A 15,481-nucleotide genomic window follows, 5' to 3' on the forward strand; every position below is an offset into this window, starting at 1 on the left:
GAGGACTTTTGCCAGAGGCTAGCTCACCATACAGGATATCTTTTGGAATCCTTCCATCGTTCATCCTGTGGATGTGGCCAAGCCAACGGAGTTGATGCTGCCGGAGGAGGGTGTGCATGGTTGGGATTCCAGCTTGCTCGAGGACAGCAGTGTTGGTCACTCTGTCCTTCCATGATATTCCAAGGATCCACCTGAGGCAGCGCAAGTGGAAGACGTTCAGCCTCTTTTCCTGGCAGGCATACAGGGTCCAAGTCTCGCTGCCATAAAGGAGGGTGCTGAGGATGCAGGCTCTGTGGACTTGCATTTTGGTGTGAGTGTACAGCTTGTTGTTGTTCCATACTCTCTTGCTGAGTCTGGACAGAGTTGTGGCTGCTTTTCCGATCCTCCTATTTAGCTCAGTGTCCAACGACAGGGTGTCAGTGATGATGGACCCGAGGTAAACGAACTCGTGGACAACCTCTAACGTATAGTTGTCAATGCTGATTGATGGGGATTCAGCAACATCCTGACCGAGTACGTTCGTCTTCTTTAGGCTGATGGTAAGTCCAAAGTCCTTGCACGCTTTGGAGAACCGATCCAGCAGTTTTTGAAGCTGGTCTTCTGTGTGAGACACTACAGCAGCATTGTCTGCGAACAGCATGTCTCTGATGAGGACTTCTCGCACCTTAGACTTAGCTTTCAGCCTTGCAAGGTTAAACAGTTTCCTATCGGATCTTGTGTGCAGCAGGATGCCCTCTGTTGAAGATCCAAAGGCATGCTTCAGGAGGAGTGCGAAGAAGATCCCAAACAATGTCGGAGCAAGCACGTATCCTTGTTTGACGCCGCTCCTGATTCTGAAAGCATCCGATAATGCGCCGTCATATTGGATGGTTCCTCTCATGTTTTCGTGGAATGACTGGATCATCTTCAGTAACCGCGGAGGACAGCCTATCTTGTGGAGCAGTTTGAACAGACCATCCCTGCTGACCAAGTCAAAAGCCTTGGTCAAGTCGATGAAGGCTAGAGCTGTACTCTTACAGGCAATACCATTTCAATACCAGCAAAACCAGAAGCCTAAAGCCCAAACAACCCCTCTGCCCTTCCACCAGCCTTGAAGCAGCAGGTATGAAGCTTTGGTCGAGAGCTCACTGAACCAGGGCAGAATGAACAAATATTCCATCATTGCCTTTCACCATCAGTGAATGTCAATAACTACAGACAAATGGGTCCTGGACATCATAGGGATACACTATTCTTCTTCTTTCCATGATCTCAACATCCCCTCCACACTCATCCCTCTTTACGAACTCCCTCATAAGAACTTACTATGGCTTGAAGTGCTACACCTCTTGCAAATTGGGGCCATTAAAGAGGTTCCAAACCAACACCAGGAAAGGGGTTTTTATTTGAACTACTTTCTGACACAGAAAAAGACGGGAAGCTGGAGACCCACACTAGATCTATGGTGATTGAACAAACACATTTTCAAGCAGCATTTCAAAATGACCAGTCTATCTGCTATAATCCTTGCATTGGACAATGAGGACTGGTTCGCAGCTCTTGACCTCCAAGACGCCTATTTCCATGTCATCTTTATCCTGCACACAGATGATTTCTGTGCTTAGTGCTAAGAGATCAATACAAAGTACTGCCTTTCAGGCTTTCAGCAGCCCTGGGGGTATTCACCTGACCTCAGATGGCAAGGCATTGCTGTATTCCCATGTCCAGACAACAGCCTCTTTTGTGAACCAGCTCAAGACATCACCAGAGCCATGGTCCAGTCCACGAAATATGTACTACAATACCTGGGATTCCTGATATTAATGCCCAAATGGATGCTGGAACCCACTATGTGCATCAAGTTCATAGGAACATGACTCGATTCCACAACTGCCCAAGCTTACCTCCCTATCCAGCATCATGAGGCCATAAAAAGCCTGATATCGGAGCTTCTGATCAGCCCCACAGTGCCTGTACTTATATTCGTCCACCTCCTTGGCCATATGGCAGCCACCACGTATGTTGTCCCCGATGCTCAGTTACGTTTTGCTGGTTACATACACTGACTGACTATACCTCGGCAGACGGCAGATTCACAAACAAGTATCTGAACTGCAAAAAGCAGTGGTGCACTCAAGAACAGAACATTCTGATAGGCGTTCCATTCCACCATGACCAACCACCTTGCCAAATTACAGTGGATGCTTCGCTGCTTGGCTGGGGAGAACATTATCAACAATGTCATGCCGAAGCCGATGATCCACAGAGGAACAGAGTGTGCATATAGACATCCTTGAACTATGCACTGTTTCCAATTCTTGCAAACATTTCCTGCTTCACATTCAAAACAGGACTGTCCGTATCCTTACAGACAACACCACGGTGATGCTCTACAAAGAGGGGCCCAATCACAATCCCTTTGTGCAGAGGCCATAAAACTTTGGAATGTATCGGCCACAACATTGTCCTCACGGCATCATATCTGGCAGGTATGAGCAGCACCCTGGGGGATGCTCTAAGTTGCCATTTCTCTCTGGACCATGAGTGGAAACTCCACCACAAGGTGACCAAATAGCTCTTATGGTTATGAGACCAACCAGCAATAGACCTGTTCACAGTGCAAGTCTATCACCTATCTCATTGTCATCCTTACCTGCTTCCCTCCCGTGTAGACTGGCTCTCACAGTACAACAGTGCTATGATCAACCGCAGACCACAAACCCTCCATCTGATAGCCTGGATTTTTTTGTGGATCCCAGAACATGCACGACACTACTCCCAGCAAGTGAGGGACATGCTGCTACAGAGCAGACAAGAAACAACATGAAAAACTTCTCTCTCAAAGTGGAAGTGATTCTCGCCCAATTGCTCTGAAAGGGGCAGACAACTGACAGAAGCCCCACTGCATATGGTCCTGGACTATATACTCTACCTAAAAGAGAATTCCCTTTCGGTGTCCTCACTTTGTATTCATGTTTCAACGATCTCAGCCTCTCACCCCCCTGCAGAAGGCTTCTCAGTTTTCACTCATCTACTTACAAAAAGATTCTGGAAAGGCCTACAAAACGTCATGCCTCTTCACTGACCTATATCCTCAGCCTGGGACTTAGAACTGGTCCTTCATATGCTCCTGGGACATCCCCCCCACCCCTCATTTTAATCAGTGGCTATGTGCTCTTTGGCCATGCTAACAATGAAAACACTATTTCTAGTAACAACAACATCAGCTCCAAGACTTACCCAGCTAGCAGCTCTGACTGATTCTCCAGCTTATACAACCTTCCACAAAAACAAGGTGGTACTACACCCATGTCCCCCATTCATACAGAAAGTGCGCTCACAGCTCATATTAATGAGCCTATAACATTACCTGCTTTCTACCCTGAACTGCATGCTGCCCACACGGAAGCCAAACTACATCCTTTTACATAGATAGAACTCAATCATTCAGGTAATCACAGAACTTACTTCTGTCCATAGCTGAGAGACAAAAGGGACTGCATAGATCTATCAGCGCAATGCATATCAAGACTCGTATCTACATGTATAGCACTGTTATTCCACTGGAAACACCATTACCAGCATCTCCAAAAGCACACTTTACAAGATCAATAGCAACATCCTCAGCTTGTTTTAAAGGGAGTGCCTTTGCAGGACATTTGTCGAGCAGCTACATGGTCCTCTAACCACACATTCCTGACTTACTATGCACTGCAATCCCACAAAGACGTTTAGAGATATGGCAGTAGGTTAGGCAGTACTGTCCACAGTACATACACCAAATAAAAACCACCATACAATTAGAAAGATGCTGCTCTACAGTCAACTACTGTGGAGCACCCACAGGGACAGCACTTGAAGAAGAAAGAGAAGTTACTCACTTTGTGTTGTAATGATGGTTCTTCAAGATATGTGTCCCCATGGGTGCTCCACATCCCGCCCACCTCCCCTCTACCTGGTGCAGTAGCTATAGTTAGGGTATCAACAAAACATCTGAGGAGAGCGGGATTGCGCGCTACCCTAGTGGCATGAATGGTGCATGTCAGTATGGCACAGGCCCAGCCCCACTCAGGACTGCTATGAAAGATCTCCAGGCTGTGGTGCTGGGTGAGCCCAACGCCTGCCGTGCACACCCACAGGGAGACACATTTCGAAGAACCATCATTACAACATGAACTGAGTCACTTCTTTTTCTTGAGCCAAACTATCCTAAGGTTCTTCTTAACTGGTAACACTTTCTATAGTAGTTCTTACTTTTTGATAGTATCTGGTATCTGCTACATGAGGAGAAGTGGGGTGATTTAGAACATAAGTGCACATTAAGACTTATTTATGAAAATAATTTGCATTGGATAACAGAAGCAGTTTTGTTGATAGATAAAACAATTCCCATTATATTATTCTTATGCTTTTAAACATTATTTTATTTTAATGTTTTCAAAATTATTACAGTGGTCTATCCAATTATTTTTAGCAAGGATCTATTGCAATTATTTAAGAATGGTAAACATGATGCTAATGTACCTGGTCAGCTATGCAGTATTATGTCACAGATCAAATTTTATATCAAGGAAATGTCTTTCTGACTCCAGCTAGTGATAAAATTAATCTGAAGCATGAAGACTGATGACAATTATTTTTAATCTAGCTACAGTAATTTATGCACCATTCTTGCTGAGGTACACCATTCTGATTCTCTTTTCAGTTTCTCTTCTAATGTGTTGGCTCACATTATAACACATTCTCTATTGTCAGGTGCTCAAAGGTCATGACGATCATGTAATCACATGTCTACAATTCTGTGGTAACCGAATAGTCAGTGGTTCTGATGACAACACATTAAAAGTTTGGTCAGCAGTTACAGGCAAGGTAAGTAGGCAATTGCTGATAAGAGCCAGTAAAATGGGACATTGGTATAGTAATAGCAAGTTCAAAAGTTGTGTTACCGATCTTTATTGATTCCTAAAACATCTTATGTTGCCTTTATTGCTTTACGGTGCTTTATGTTCCAAAAAAATGGAACATGAGAAAAGATTTGGGCAATCTTTGTCCACATAGAATTCGGTCTACTTTGTGAAAGTCACCTTGATGTGAAATTATAATACTGTTCATAAGTGACAGAGAGGTAGCCATGTTAGTCTGTATCTTCGAAAACAACAAAAGTCCTGTGGGACCTTATAGACTAACAGATATTTTGGAGCATAAGCTTTCGTAGACAAAGACCCACTTCATCTCATGCATCTGACGAAGTGGGTCTTTGCCCACGAAAGCTTACGCTCCAAAATATCTGTTAGTCTATAAGGTGCCACAGGACTTTTTGTTGTTCTCAAATGCTGTTCATGTTAACATCAACATATATTGTTGTTCTCTTGGCAGCTGCTCTATTCTGATGGAGTAATTTTTGACATCGATTACAGAGAATTTAGATACATGCTGTTTTATCTTCCCTGTCAATTAATTCATCCTGACTTTTTCCACATGGATCTTGTTTCTGGCTAATGCTTGTGGCTTCCATATTTATTTATATGGTTTTAAGTTTTTCAAATGTTTTATTTTATTGGCTATCTAGAAACGTAGAAGAGTTTATTTCTCCTGATTCTAGCAATAAGAGTATCTTCTAATTTCAATAGCCCAGGTGTTGATAAGTTTAAAATAAAAAATATATCTGCATTGTAATATTAATCTTAGATTAATTGAAAGGTTTTACTGTCTTTGCATGCCTTGACTGGACTGTAACCACTACGTTGGGGAAGAATGAAATAAAATGTGGTATGCAGCCCCACCTAATTTGGCTGGCTCCCCTTCACTAAGCTGAGTTCATGAAAGGATCATGGTACAATTTTAACATCCTTTTGTGAAAAAGGACAGGATGAAGTTATTCTTTAACAAATAACATTTGTATATTCTTCCCCCTCAAAAATATAATGCAACACTGAATATATTAAATTAAACATGACAGGATGACTTGCCAGCAGTTTTAAGTTCTCAGTGACTTTGTATATAATTCTTAAAACAACTTGATATGATATATTTACACCATATCTTAATGAATATTCCATAAGTGTTGCATCCAACATGGAGAAATATTTGGCCTCATCCAGACTGAAATTGAGAAATTGATCACAGAATGAAAAAAATTACTTGATTATGTTTGTTATGTATGGAATAAGATCCCAAATAGTAAAATATATTCTTACTAGTTTAAAAAGCCAAAACTTCACAAAGCTGAAACATCTGCAAAAGAATCAGACAGAAAATGTGAATAATTAGGAACTGTTTAAGAAAATTTTACTTGGTTTCCAGAAAGCCACAATCAATAAAGAGGGCAACATTGACTGAAAAGCAAATGGCTTAGAGTGGAAAAGAAATCTATTAAAATAAATATAAACATGAATAACCAATGGGAAAGGAGAGGATATATCAGTGAATACAAATTGAAGATGGAAATTGTTTGGGAAAAAAAAAAAGGGAAGTAGAAAGATATGAAGATTCTGAACGGAGTAGTCTTAAGGACAATAAGGAGCTGTTTAAATATATTAGGAAGAAAAATCCTGCCACTAGTATCATTTCCAACTAATAATGGGCCAACAATACTGGAAAGCTTAAATGTTCAGTAAATATCTGTTCTATATTTTGGGAGAAAGAGGAGATGCATTTATTAAATATGATGATGAAATACTTCCCATTCCAATTATTCAGGAGGATGTTACAAAATAGCTCATTAACTTATACTTTTTTTAATGAAATCCAGAAACTTGCCTCCAAGGGTTTTAAAAGATTTGGACAAGGGCCTGTCGGGATGCTGATGCCTTGGAACACTGGAAGAAATAGCTAATGTGCCCTTATAAAAATTGTTTCTGCCCCATTGAGGGTGATTAGCCATTAGCAAAAACGTAGCAATCTTGGTGTGCATTCTCCATCATTGGGAAGTTTTATATCAATATATTTTTGTAAAAGAGATGCTTGATTTCAAATTGAACTTAATTCAGAGAAATCATATGGCCTGTGTTATACAAGAGATGAGACTAGATGATCACAACAGTCTGGTCTGACTTCATAATCTTTGAACTGATTAAATGTCTTCCATCTTCTTCCAAAATACTAAGTATACACAACATATTTTTCAGTGTTTAAGAACACTAGTTGGACACACAGGTGGAGTATGGTCATCACAAATGAGGGACAATATCATTATTAGTGGATCTACAGACCGAACACTTAAAGTATGGAATGCAGAGACTGGAGAATGTATTCATACATTATATGGACACACCTCTACTGTGCGTTGTATGCATCTCCATGAAAAAAGGTAAACGATGACCAAAAATTGGATATTTTCTTTGCTTCTTATTATGCAGACAAATAATTCCCTGTAGTTTTATTTCAAAATGTTTTCAGTTATTGATGTGGTCCATTCTGCTGTGCTACACTATGAAGAGTCCATGTTTTTAACTTTGTTTGATTTTGTAAACGGTTACCTATTTGAAAGATTCTTTATTATGCCTGTTTTAAAGATTACCTTTTTAAAAATTCTTCAGACTTCAATATATTTTATTTAAATTTCTTTTACACTGTCAGTTCAATAATAGCGTATTGATTCAAGACACTTTGGTTGAGAGATGGTAGTTATTCGTTTAATGCTTTGCACTGATACATGGTTGTGTCTAGAATGTTGTCTTTGTTAGTCAGCCCTTCTTTTCCTTCAAAAGAAAGCAAAGTTTTTTCTGCCCAGATGTTTAGTGAAATTACAGTAATCTTCATCACTATTTATGGTTGTGGGTTCAAATACGTTCAAAGTATTTTCAACTAATATTTACTGTACAGATTAAGAGACATAAATATGGTATAATGAAGAAAAACCTACAAAGAGGGTTTTTAAAAATAAATAATCAGTAGGTAAGATTAGCACCATTAAAGCAAGACTATATTACTGGATTGAGCCAACTGTATGTAAAAGCAACTAGCATGTGATCTGTCACCTGCAGCTTTCCCAATGCACCTCAGTTTTAACCTGCCATATCTTGTTATTCAAGTCTGCATCTCTCTTGAATACTGACTGCCAATCATGTCATACAGTTTAGTGCTGTGATGATTGAATAGGATGGGAAAACCTAACATGCTTTAACTTTCAGCCTGAATATACTGCAAAGCCAAGACAGCTCTTCAGAGGCAGGTGGACTTGTCCCCATGCCACCTAGCCTTCCAGAGCAACAAATTCAGCGTAACAGCTTTAGGTACAACATGTTGATGTCAGACTTCCTGCTTTAGCACACGACACAAAATCAACATGGACTTTTCTATGCTAAGTGTAGTTTTTATTTGTGTTTCCCCAGAGTTGTCAGTGGGTCTCGGGATGCCACGCTGAGAGTTTGGGACATAGAGACAGGCCAATGTCTACATGTTCTGATGGGACATGTCGCTGCAGTGCGGTGTGTTCAGTATGATGGGAGAAGAGTTGTTAGTGGAGCATATGATTTTATGGTCAAAGTGTGGGATCCAGAGACTGAAACCTGTCTACACACACTGCAAGGGCATACTAATAGAGTCTACTCATTACAGGTAAGCATTTGCATCTAGTGCTTTTGATTCCCTTGGACACACCACCTTTATCGTTAAACTACTAAAATTGAGGGTATTTGCTACTGCAGATGCAATCCTAGAAAATACATAGAGAGAGCTTATTCTACATCCCCCCCTCTTGCTACATCTTGTCTTCATTTAGAATGGGAGCCAAAATCTTGGTTTGGATTTCTCAGAGCTACCACAGTACACATGCATTTTATTTTAAAAATCACTGCTGTTTGCTGCATACTATTCTTGCAAAGATTTTTTCTTTTGCTGTGAATATTCTTCTATTCAGTGTCTCTTTTTTACTTTTTTTTACTCTTTTTTCAGTTATTAAGCTACATTAATCAAAAGGTACTCCCTTTGAAAATGTTTAAATTCATGTATTGTAGTATTCTAGAATTTTAGCGTGAGAGAAGGATGTTAGTGCTGAGGTGATATATGGGGTAATGCTAGACTAGTTTAGTATGCGCTGCAATAGCTAGAACTCTCATATGGTGTATTTCACAGCCAAAAAAAATTACTTCCTCCCCAAAAAACTGTAGTGTTGATCATTAAAATTAAACCAAAGTTTGACTCTCTTACTACAAACTGAAGAATAATTTACTGAAAATAAATAAATAAATGTTGACTAGACAGTCATACAAAAAGGAGAGAAAACTGCTTCTGGTATTTACAAAAGACAAGTAACTTTTGGCAGCTTTCTGTGATTGTATTTTCCTTACTCTGATGTTGGCAAGGAGATTGTGTGCTCTAGAAAATGCACTGATTGAAACATAAGGAGTTTGTTTGCATGTTGTCCCTTTCAGTACACCATTGTTGGGGATTCCTGGCTAGCAACGCTTCACGGATTGCTATAAAAGGGAGACCAGTGGTTTAGATTTATGTGCGTATAACTACGTCACCTACTTGCAAAGTTGTGACCTACCATTGGATCTAGGATCTTAATAACTGTTAGTGAAGAACTCTGATCAGCTCTCTGCCTTCCTATGCTGGAGTCCAAATCTACATTTGGATAGTTTTGATGGCAAAGTATACCTGCAAAGCATTCCTAGTGTGGACACTTTTGCTGGTGTATTCATACTAGCCACACCTCTTTCACTCCCACTTCAGTAGTTTTGCCATAATTACAGAGTCTGCATTAGGGGGTTTTGCTATGTTGCTCACAAATCACATCTCATGACCCACTTCACCTACATTGTTATGCAGTAAAAGTTCATAGCTGGAGACCTGTTGTGGAGCCTCCTTTTTATCAACTCATAACCTCATCGCTTCTCTCTGCCGAGCTGAAACAACTTCCAGAAATTCATTTTATGCTAGAGCTTGCTGGCATCACAGTCATACAGATAGAGACCTGGGAATGGCACTCCTGGCGGGTGAATTAGGGGGTGGGGTGGTATGGTGCCAAAAACTCTATAAAGGTCTGAGGTTAATACTAATCAGACCTTTTAAATGTTGTTAAATATAATTAAAACCAAAAAATTGCATCTTGCATGTCTGCTAGCCAGGTTGAGGCATAGGAAATGTGGCTCAGAAATTGGGAGACAGGAGGACTTCATAACTCATTATTAACGTGGATTCTGTTTATTAAATGTTTCTTAACTTAACCTTGGGCCAGACAGAGTGCGTGCCTCTGCAGAGGTTAGAGCATTCGCCTGTAATGTGGAGAGCCTTGCTCCAATCCGTGCTCCGATGACTTGTTGTACAAAGTAGAACAGTTTGACAGCTCCATCTCAAGCTTTTCCACAGCCCAGCCCTTAGGATATTTTCCTAAGAGTTGTGAGGCCGGCAGAGGGAGTGTGTCCCACATCTTGGCTAAGCGCTTTAGCCAGTGGGCTACAGGTTATAAGGCCGGCACTTCCGGTAATGGTGTTGGTGTGCTTTATGGTGTTTGTGAGAAAGGCCTTAGATAATTCATTGATTTGAATCCCAAGCAACGAAGGATATCTCCCTTCAGCCTAGACTTTTTGGTGCATAAGGCCCTTTGAGAGACAGGGCTTAAGCCACACCCATTTCATCTACTGGATTTTATGGGTCCCAGTCTGTGGCACCTAACTTTCCCTGTGCATGAAAGTAGAAGCCTGAGTACCTATGCCACAGTGCAAATTTCATTAGGTGTCAGATAGCTTTTGTGAACATAGCTTATACATGATAGTAACCTGGACTTCTTGCTAGAATGCACACACAAATGCTAGTCCTTGTAGAAAATGTGCTCAGAATGATTAACTTACCAACAGCACATTAGAATAGTGATATATTTAAAAATCTTTCAAAAAGGCTTAAACTCATATTCTTTTTTGATTTATGATTCAGGTGCAGTATATACTTACCTGATTACCAATTGGCTGTGGGTTTTGGCAGACAAAATGCTTGTATTCACTTTTTGTTCTGATAGGGTGGAGATGAGAATAGATTTAGAAAGCTGCTACAGAGAGTGACGCTGTTGATTTGATCAAATGAAATATTCCACAGACGTTCCTTTGATTGAGGAGGATCACACTTAAGGCAAAAGATACTTTAAAATTCTTTGCCATTGGCCTCATATTTTCTGTTCCGTTCGCTTGAATTTTTAGCGATGTGTAGTAGTATTCAAAGAGGCAGCTAAAGTCAAGGGTCTATTAGTATGCACTTTTCTCCTTAATCAAGATTACAATCTGTATGCGTTGAACTGCAGAACTCCATAGGCCTTGTCTACACTAGGACATTATTACTGTTTATGCACACCTGATGCTATGCTAATCGTAAGTCTTTGCAGTATGTTCTAACTTGTATTTAGCATTGTTAATTAACATGTGTTCTTCCATAATGTGATTAACTAGTGTAAGGAATAGTGCAAGGTCAAAGTTTATATTGTCTTATATTGTCAAACTCTGAATTAAATGCAAGTAGCACACAATGTTTTTTTCACAGTGTGAATGCTAAAAGCTTAAAGCAATGACATTTTTTGTAGTTTGATGGCATTCATGTAGTGAGTGGATCTCTTGACACTTCAATCCGAGTTTGGGATGTGGAGACGGGAAACTGCATTCACACGTTAACAGGCCACCAGTCGTTAACAAGTGGAATGGAACTCAAGGACAATATTCTTGTGTCTGGGAATGCAGATTCTACAGTTAAAATCTGGGATATCAAAACAGGACAATGTTTACAGACATTGCAAGGTGAGTTTATGCTAATTGACAGAAAAACAGTCATTCAGAGGCAGGTGCAAGATTAGTGGATGTCAGTCCTAAAATTAAAATGCTTCAGTGCTGAAGTAGCTAATATGAAAGTACTTGATCTGCTAAGTCTGAGCATTTCTGTGTCCCATATATTGCTGAAGGACAAAATTAGCCTTGGGGAGATTTTCAATTTTAGGTCAAGTCAAGCTGTGTTTCAAATATATGATCTTTGTTTAGTGCACCATTCTGGAAACAGGAAGAAAAAACTAATATATATGCAAGGAAAACAACTGCAAATAGTTTACTGCCCAAAAGTTGGTCATGGCAAGACAGTACTTTCTTTTATAGTTGGTGGCACTCTGAGTTAAATAAACCTCTTATTTTTATAACTTAATCTAAAATAATTTGCCTATTATGGAAAGACAGCTGTTCTGATACAAATTTGCTCTCTGTCTGACTAATAAACCGCAAAGATAGGTAGGAAACAGCATCTCAAAACAGCCAGTTAACTTAGTTATTTAGGTCACTCAGACATTTCAAAGCTTCCAGACTAATTGGGTTGGGAGGCAGTGAGCACTGTCTGTTACAATAAATCAAGAAAAATGAATGGAAAATATTTCCTCTATTTAAAAACAAGTGAGCCAGGGAGAAAAGGATTCTAGTTTTCATTAGAATTATTGTTGTGCACACCTACACTTTTAATTTCCTCAGCAAATCTTTTGTAATATCTTTCCCTGGTTTTTGTCTGCCAGTGAAATGGGGCCCCATTTTACAACAAAAAAGTATTCTCTGCTGCTTAATCATACTTAAATACTGAACAAAACAAGTGCTGACCTTATAAAGGACAATTACTATAGGATGGCTTAAGAGAAAAAAAGACAGAGTTTCATTATTTATGTTAATATTTAACCATGACTTCAACTGGAATTTTCTTGTCTGTGGGAGTTACATTATGCCAGAAATGATTTTAAATTAAACTAATAGTTTGGCAACAGCCCCATTTCCTGAAATCAAGTTTTAGCAAGGACCTAGATCACCCATTCTTCCCAAATGGGCTGGGAGTGATGATTACCTATTCTGTGATCATTTCCTTCTAGGTGAATTTCAGATGAGACTACACCCTTGTTCTCCACTGCCCCCAGCTCATTTGTTATATTAATAGCTGACAACTGTAAGGACAGGGTGATTTTTTTTTTCTTCAATACCCATACTAGTCTTTTGAAAACACAGAATGGGGCTTCTACGTATTTTAAATATTGTATTTGTTTTACCTCTGAATATCTCTGAACATGGTAACCTCTTCTCTTGCATTGCATGTCTAACCCAAAGCAAAATTCTTTTGGTTTTCCTATTGTAGGTCCCAACAAGCATCAAAGTGCTGTGACCTGTTTACAGTTCAACAAGAACTTTGTAATTACCAGCTCAGATGATGGGACAGTAAAACTTTGGGACTTGAAAACGGGTGAATTTATCCGAAATCTAGTCACATTGGAGAGTGGGGGAAGTGGAGGCGTCGTGTGGCGAATCAGAGCCTCCAACACAAAGCTAGTGTGTGCAGTTGGAAGCCGAAATGGGACTGAGGAAACAAAGCTGCTGGTGTTGGACTTTGATGTAGATATGAAGTGAAGGGCAGAAAGATGAATTTGTCCAAATGTGCAGACGGTATTTCCCTTCCCTTCCCTCCCCCGCAAAAAGAAAACTATCCTCTGTCCTTGGTGGTGCAGGATGTTGGCTTGGGGCAACAGATCCGAAAGACCTACAGACTACGCAGGAGGAGGCTGCGAGGTGACAAATTGTAACTGACGAGAGAGGCATTTGCTGTCTCATTACATGAAAAGCTTCACTTTTGACTGGGGCAGCTTTGCAAATATAAGACTTTCTAAATCAAACCAGGTGCAATTATTTCTTTATTTTCCTCGAAGTACTCATTGAGCATAATGGAGGTTAAAACGTTGTTACAGTTCTGTTGTTTTACCACAGAGATCTAGAATGTGCTGTGTAACATCTGTTACTGGATGACTTTCAAAGTTGCAAGCATCTGTGGCAACGACAAAGTCAAATCCTGGTGTGGAAAAGCTAAATTCTTACTGTGAATTGTTTTTGTACAGTTTTATCAGCTTTTTTTATTTGCCAGCCATTGCCAATGTCAATCACAGTATTAGCCTCTGTTACTCTATTCACTGTTGCTTCCATCTACACACTCTTCAATGCATATGTTGCTCTAAGGTGGCAAGTTGTCCTGGGTTCTGAGTGTCCTTGAATGGATTTAAGACAAAGCTGGTGCTAGAAGTAGGTCTTCAAGTATGGGCTTGTTGTCCCACCCCTGTACTGTATTCCCAGTGGCCAAACTTATTTATGCTGCTAAATGAAAGAAAGTAAAGCAAATTATTTCTTGTTTATTTTTCTTTTCTGCTGTGACGTTTTAGTCCCAGACTGAATTCCAAATTTGCTCTAGTTTGGTTACAGAAAAAGACTTTTTGCCACTGAAACTTGAGCCAACTGTGCCTCTAAGAGGCTGAGAGTTAAAAAGTTTCAGACAATTAAGAGTGAAGTTTGCCTGCAAATAAAGAATTGAGTGTGTGTGCAAAGCTTATTTTCTTTTTTCTGGGCAAAAAATTAAAACACATTCCTTAGAACAAAGCTCTTGCGGCCTGTTCTGTGGGGAAACGTTTTTCTTTGTGAGGGCTGTGGTGAATGGAATGAACATGCGTAATGGAACTGACCATTTTTTAAAATACCAACACAAATATAAAGTTGTTGGTCAGTATTTTACAGTATTGAGAGAAACAACTGTTACAGTTACTGCTGCAAGGAACTGACAGAGCAAAAACTATTGTTTTTGTAATACTGATATACATGCAAACAAAAAAAAAATTAGTCAAATGATTTGCCTCATTCTCCAGGAGCCACAACTCAAGCTGAACTGTGAAAGTGGTTTAACACTGTATCCTAGGCGATCTTTTTCCCCCCCTCCCTTTTTTTTTGTTTTGTTTTATTTATATAGTCTGATTTAAATCAATCAGATTCCAGTTGGTTAATTTTAGTTATGTAACAACCTGACATGATGGAGGAAAACGACCTTTAAAGGGATTGTGTCTATGGTTTGATTCACTTAGAAATTTTATTTTCTTATAACTTAAGTGCAATAAAATGTGTTTTTCATGTTAGTGTGTCTTTTTTTTCTAATGGTTTATTACTGCACTAATAAGCACTACTAAGCCAATAAATGGGCAGAATCTTGACTTACTGTTGTACATATGCCGCACACTGAGAGAGGTCAAGTTTCTTATTTATTTTACTGGTAAGACAGCAATGTACAGAAACCAAAATGCCTTAAGTGCTAAGGCAAAACTTACATTTCCCCCAAGAATGTACTAGAACACTGAGTTCCCATCTCTGTGCACAACTCACTGAATTAAATTTGTCAATGAGGCTTCAAAAATGGGAGTTTGCTTCCTATGACAAAGAAGATACTACTAGGTTAAGACTTTTTCACTCACAGGAGTTAATTATATCACTAAGTTTTTTGTGGCTATAACAGTTTCTTCTCAGTTCATTTTGTTAATTGCAGCTGAGATTGAAAAAATCTATGAATGAAATCTAGTGTTTATTGTTTGATTGAAATTCAGCAGCTGAGAATACACTATCAAATGAAAAGCAAGAAGCAGAAAAATCCATGTCAGAATTTAAAAGTACTCAAAGTCAGTAACATAAGTAATATGAAAAAACTCCCACAGACTCTACTGTGTTCCAAAGCACTTCCAACAACTTGCTCA

The 15,481-nt window shown here is 39.5% G+C and overlaps 1 protein-coding gene across 5 annotated transcripts in view; it reads left to right on the forward strand.

The window, feature by feature from the left end:
- The window catches only part of FBXW7 (F-box and WD repeat domain containing 7), a 275,066-nt gene extending 260,210 nt beyond the window's left edge, over positions 1 to 14,856 (forward strand). For all 5 annotated transcript variants that reach the window (XM_074993174.1, XM_074993175.1, XM_074993173.1 and 2 more), the window contains 5 exons: positions 4,735 to 4,848; positions 7,107 to 7,288; positions 8,313 to 8,538; positions 11,495 to 11,705; positions 13,063 to 14,856. In XM_074993174.1, the coding sequence (XP_074849275.1) occupies positions 4,735 to 4,848; positions 7,107 to 7,288; positions 8,313 to 8,538; positions 11,495 to 11,705; positions 13,063 to 13,331 (1,002 nt within the window). In that variant the 3' untranslated portion in view covers positions 13,332 to 14,856. The remainder of the gene's footprint in view (positions 1 to 4,734; positions 4,849 to 7,106; positions 7,289 to 8,312; positions 8,539 to 11,494; positions 11,706 to 13,062) is intronic.
- The last annotated feature ends 625 nt before the right edge of the window (positions 14,857 to 15,481 follow it).

The sequence above is a fragment of the Carettochelys insculpta genome, chromosome 4 (assembly GCF_033958435.1).
Source record: "Carettochelys insculpta isolate YL-2023 chromosome 4, ASM3395843v1, whole genome shotgun sequence".
NCBI lineage: Eukaryota > Metazoa > Chordata > Testudines > Carettochelyidae > Carettochelys > Carettochelys insculpta.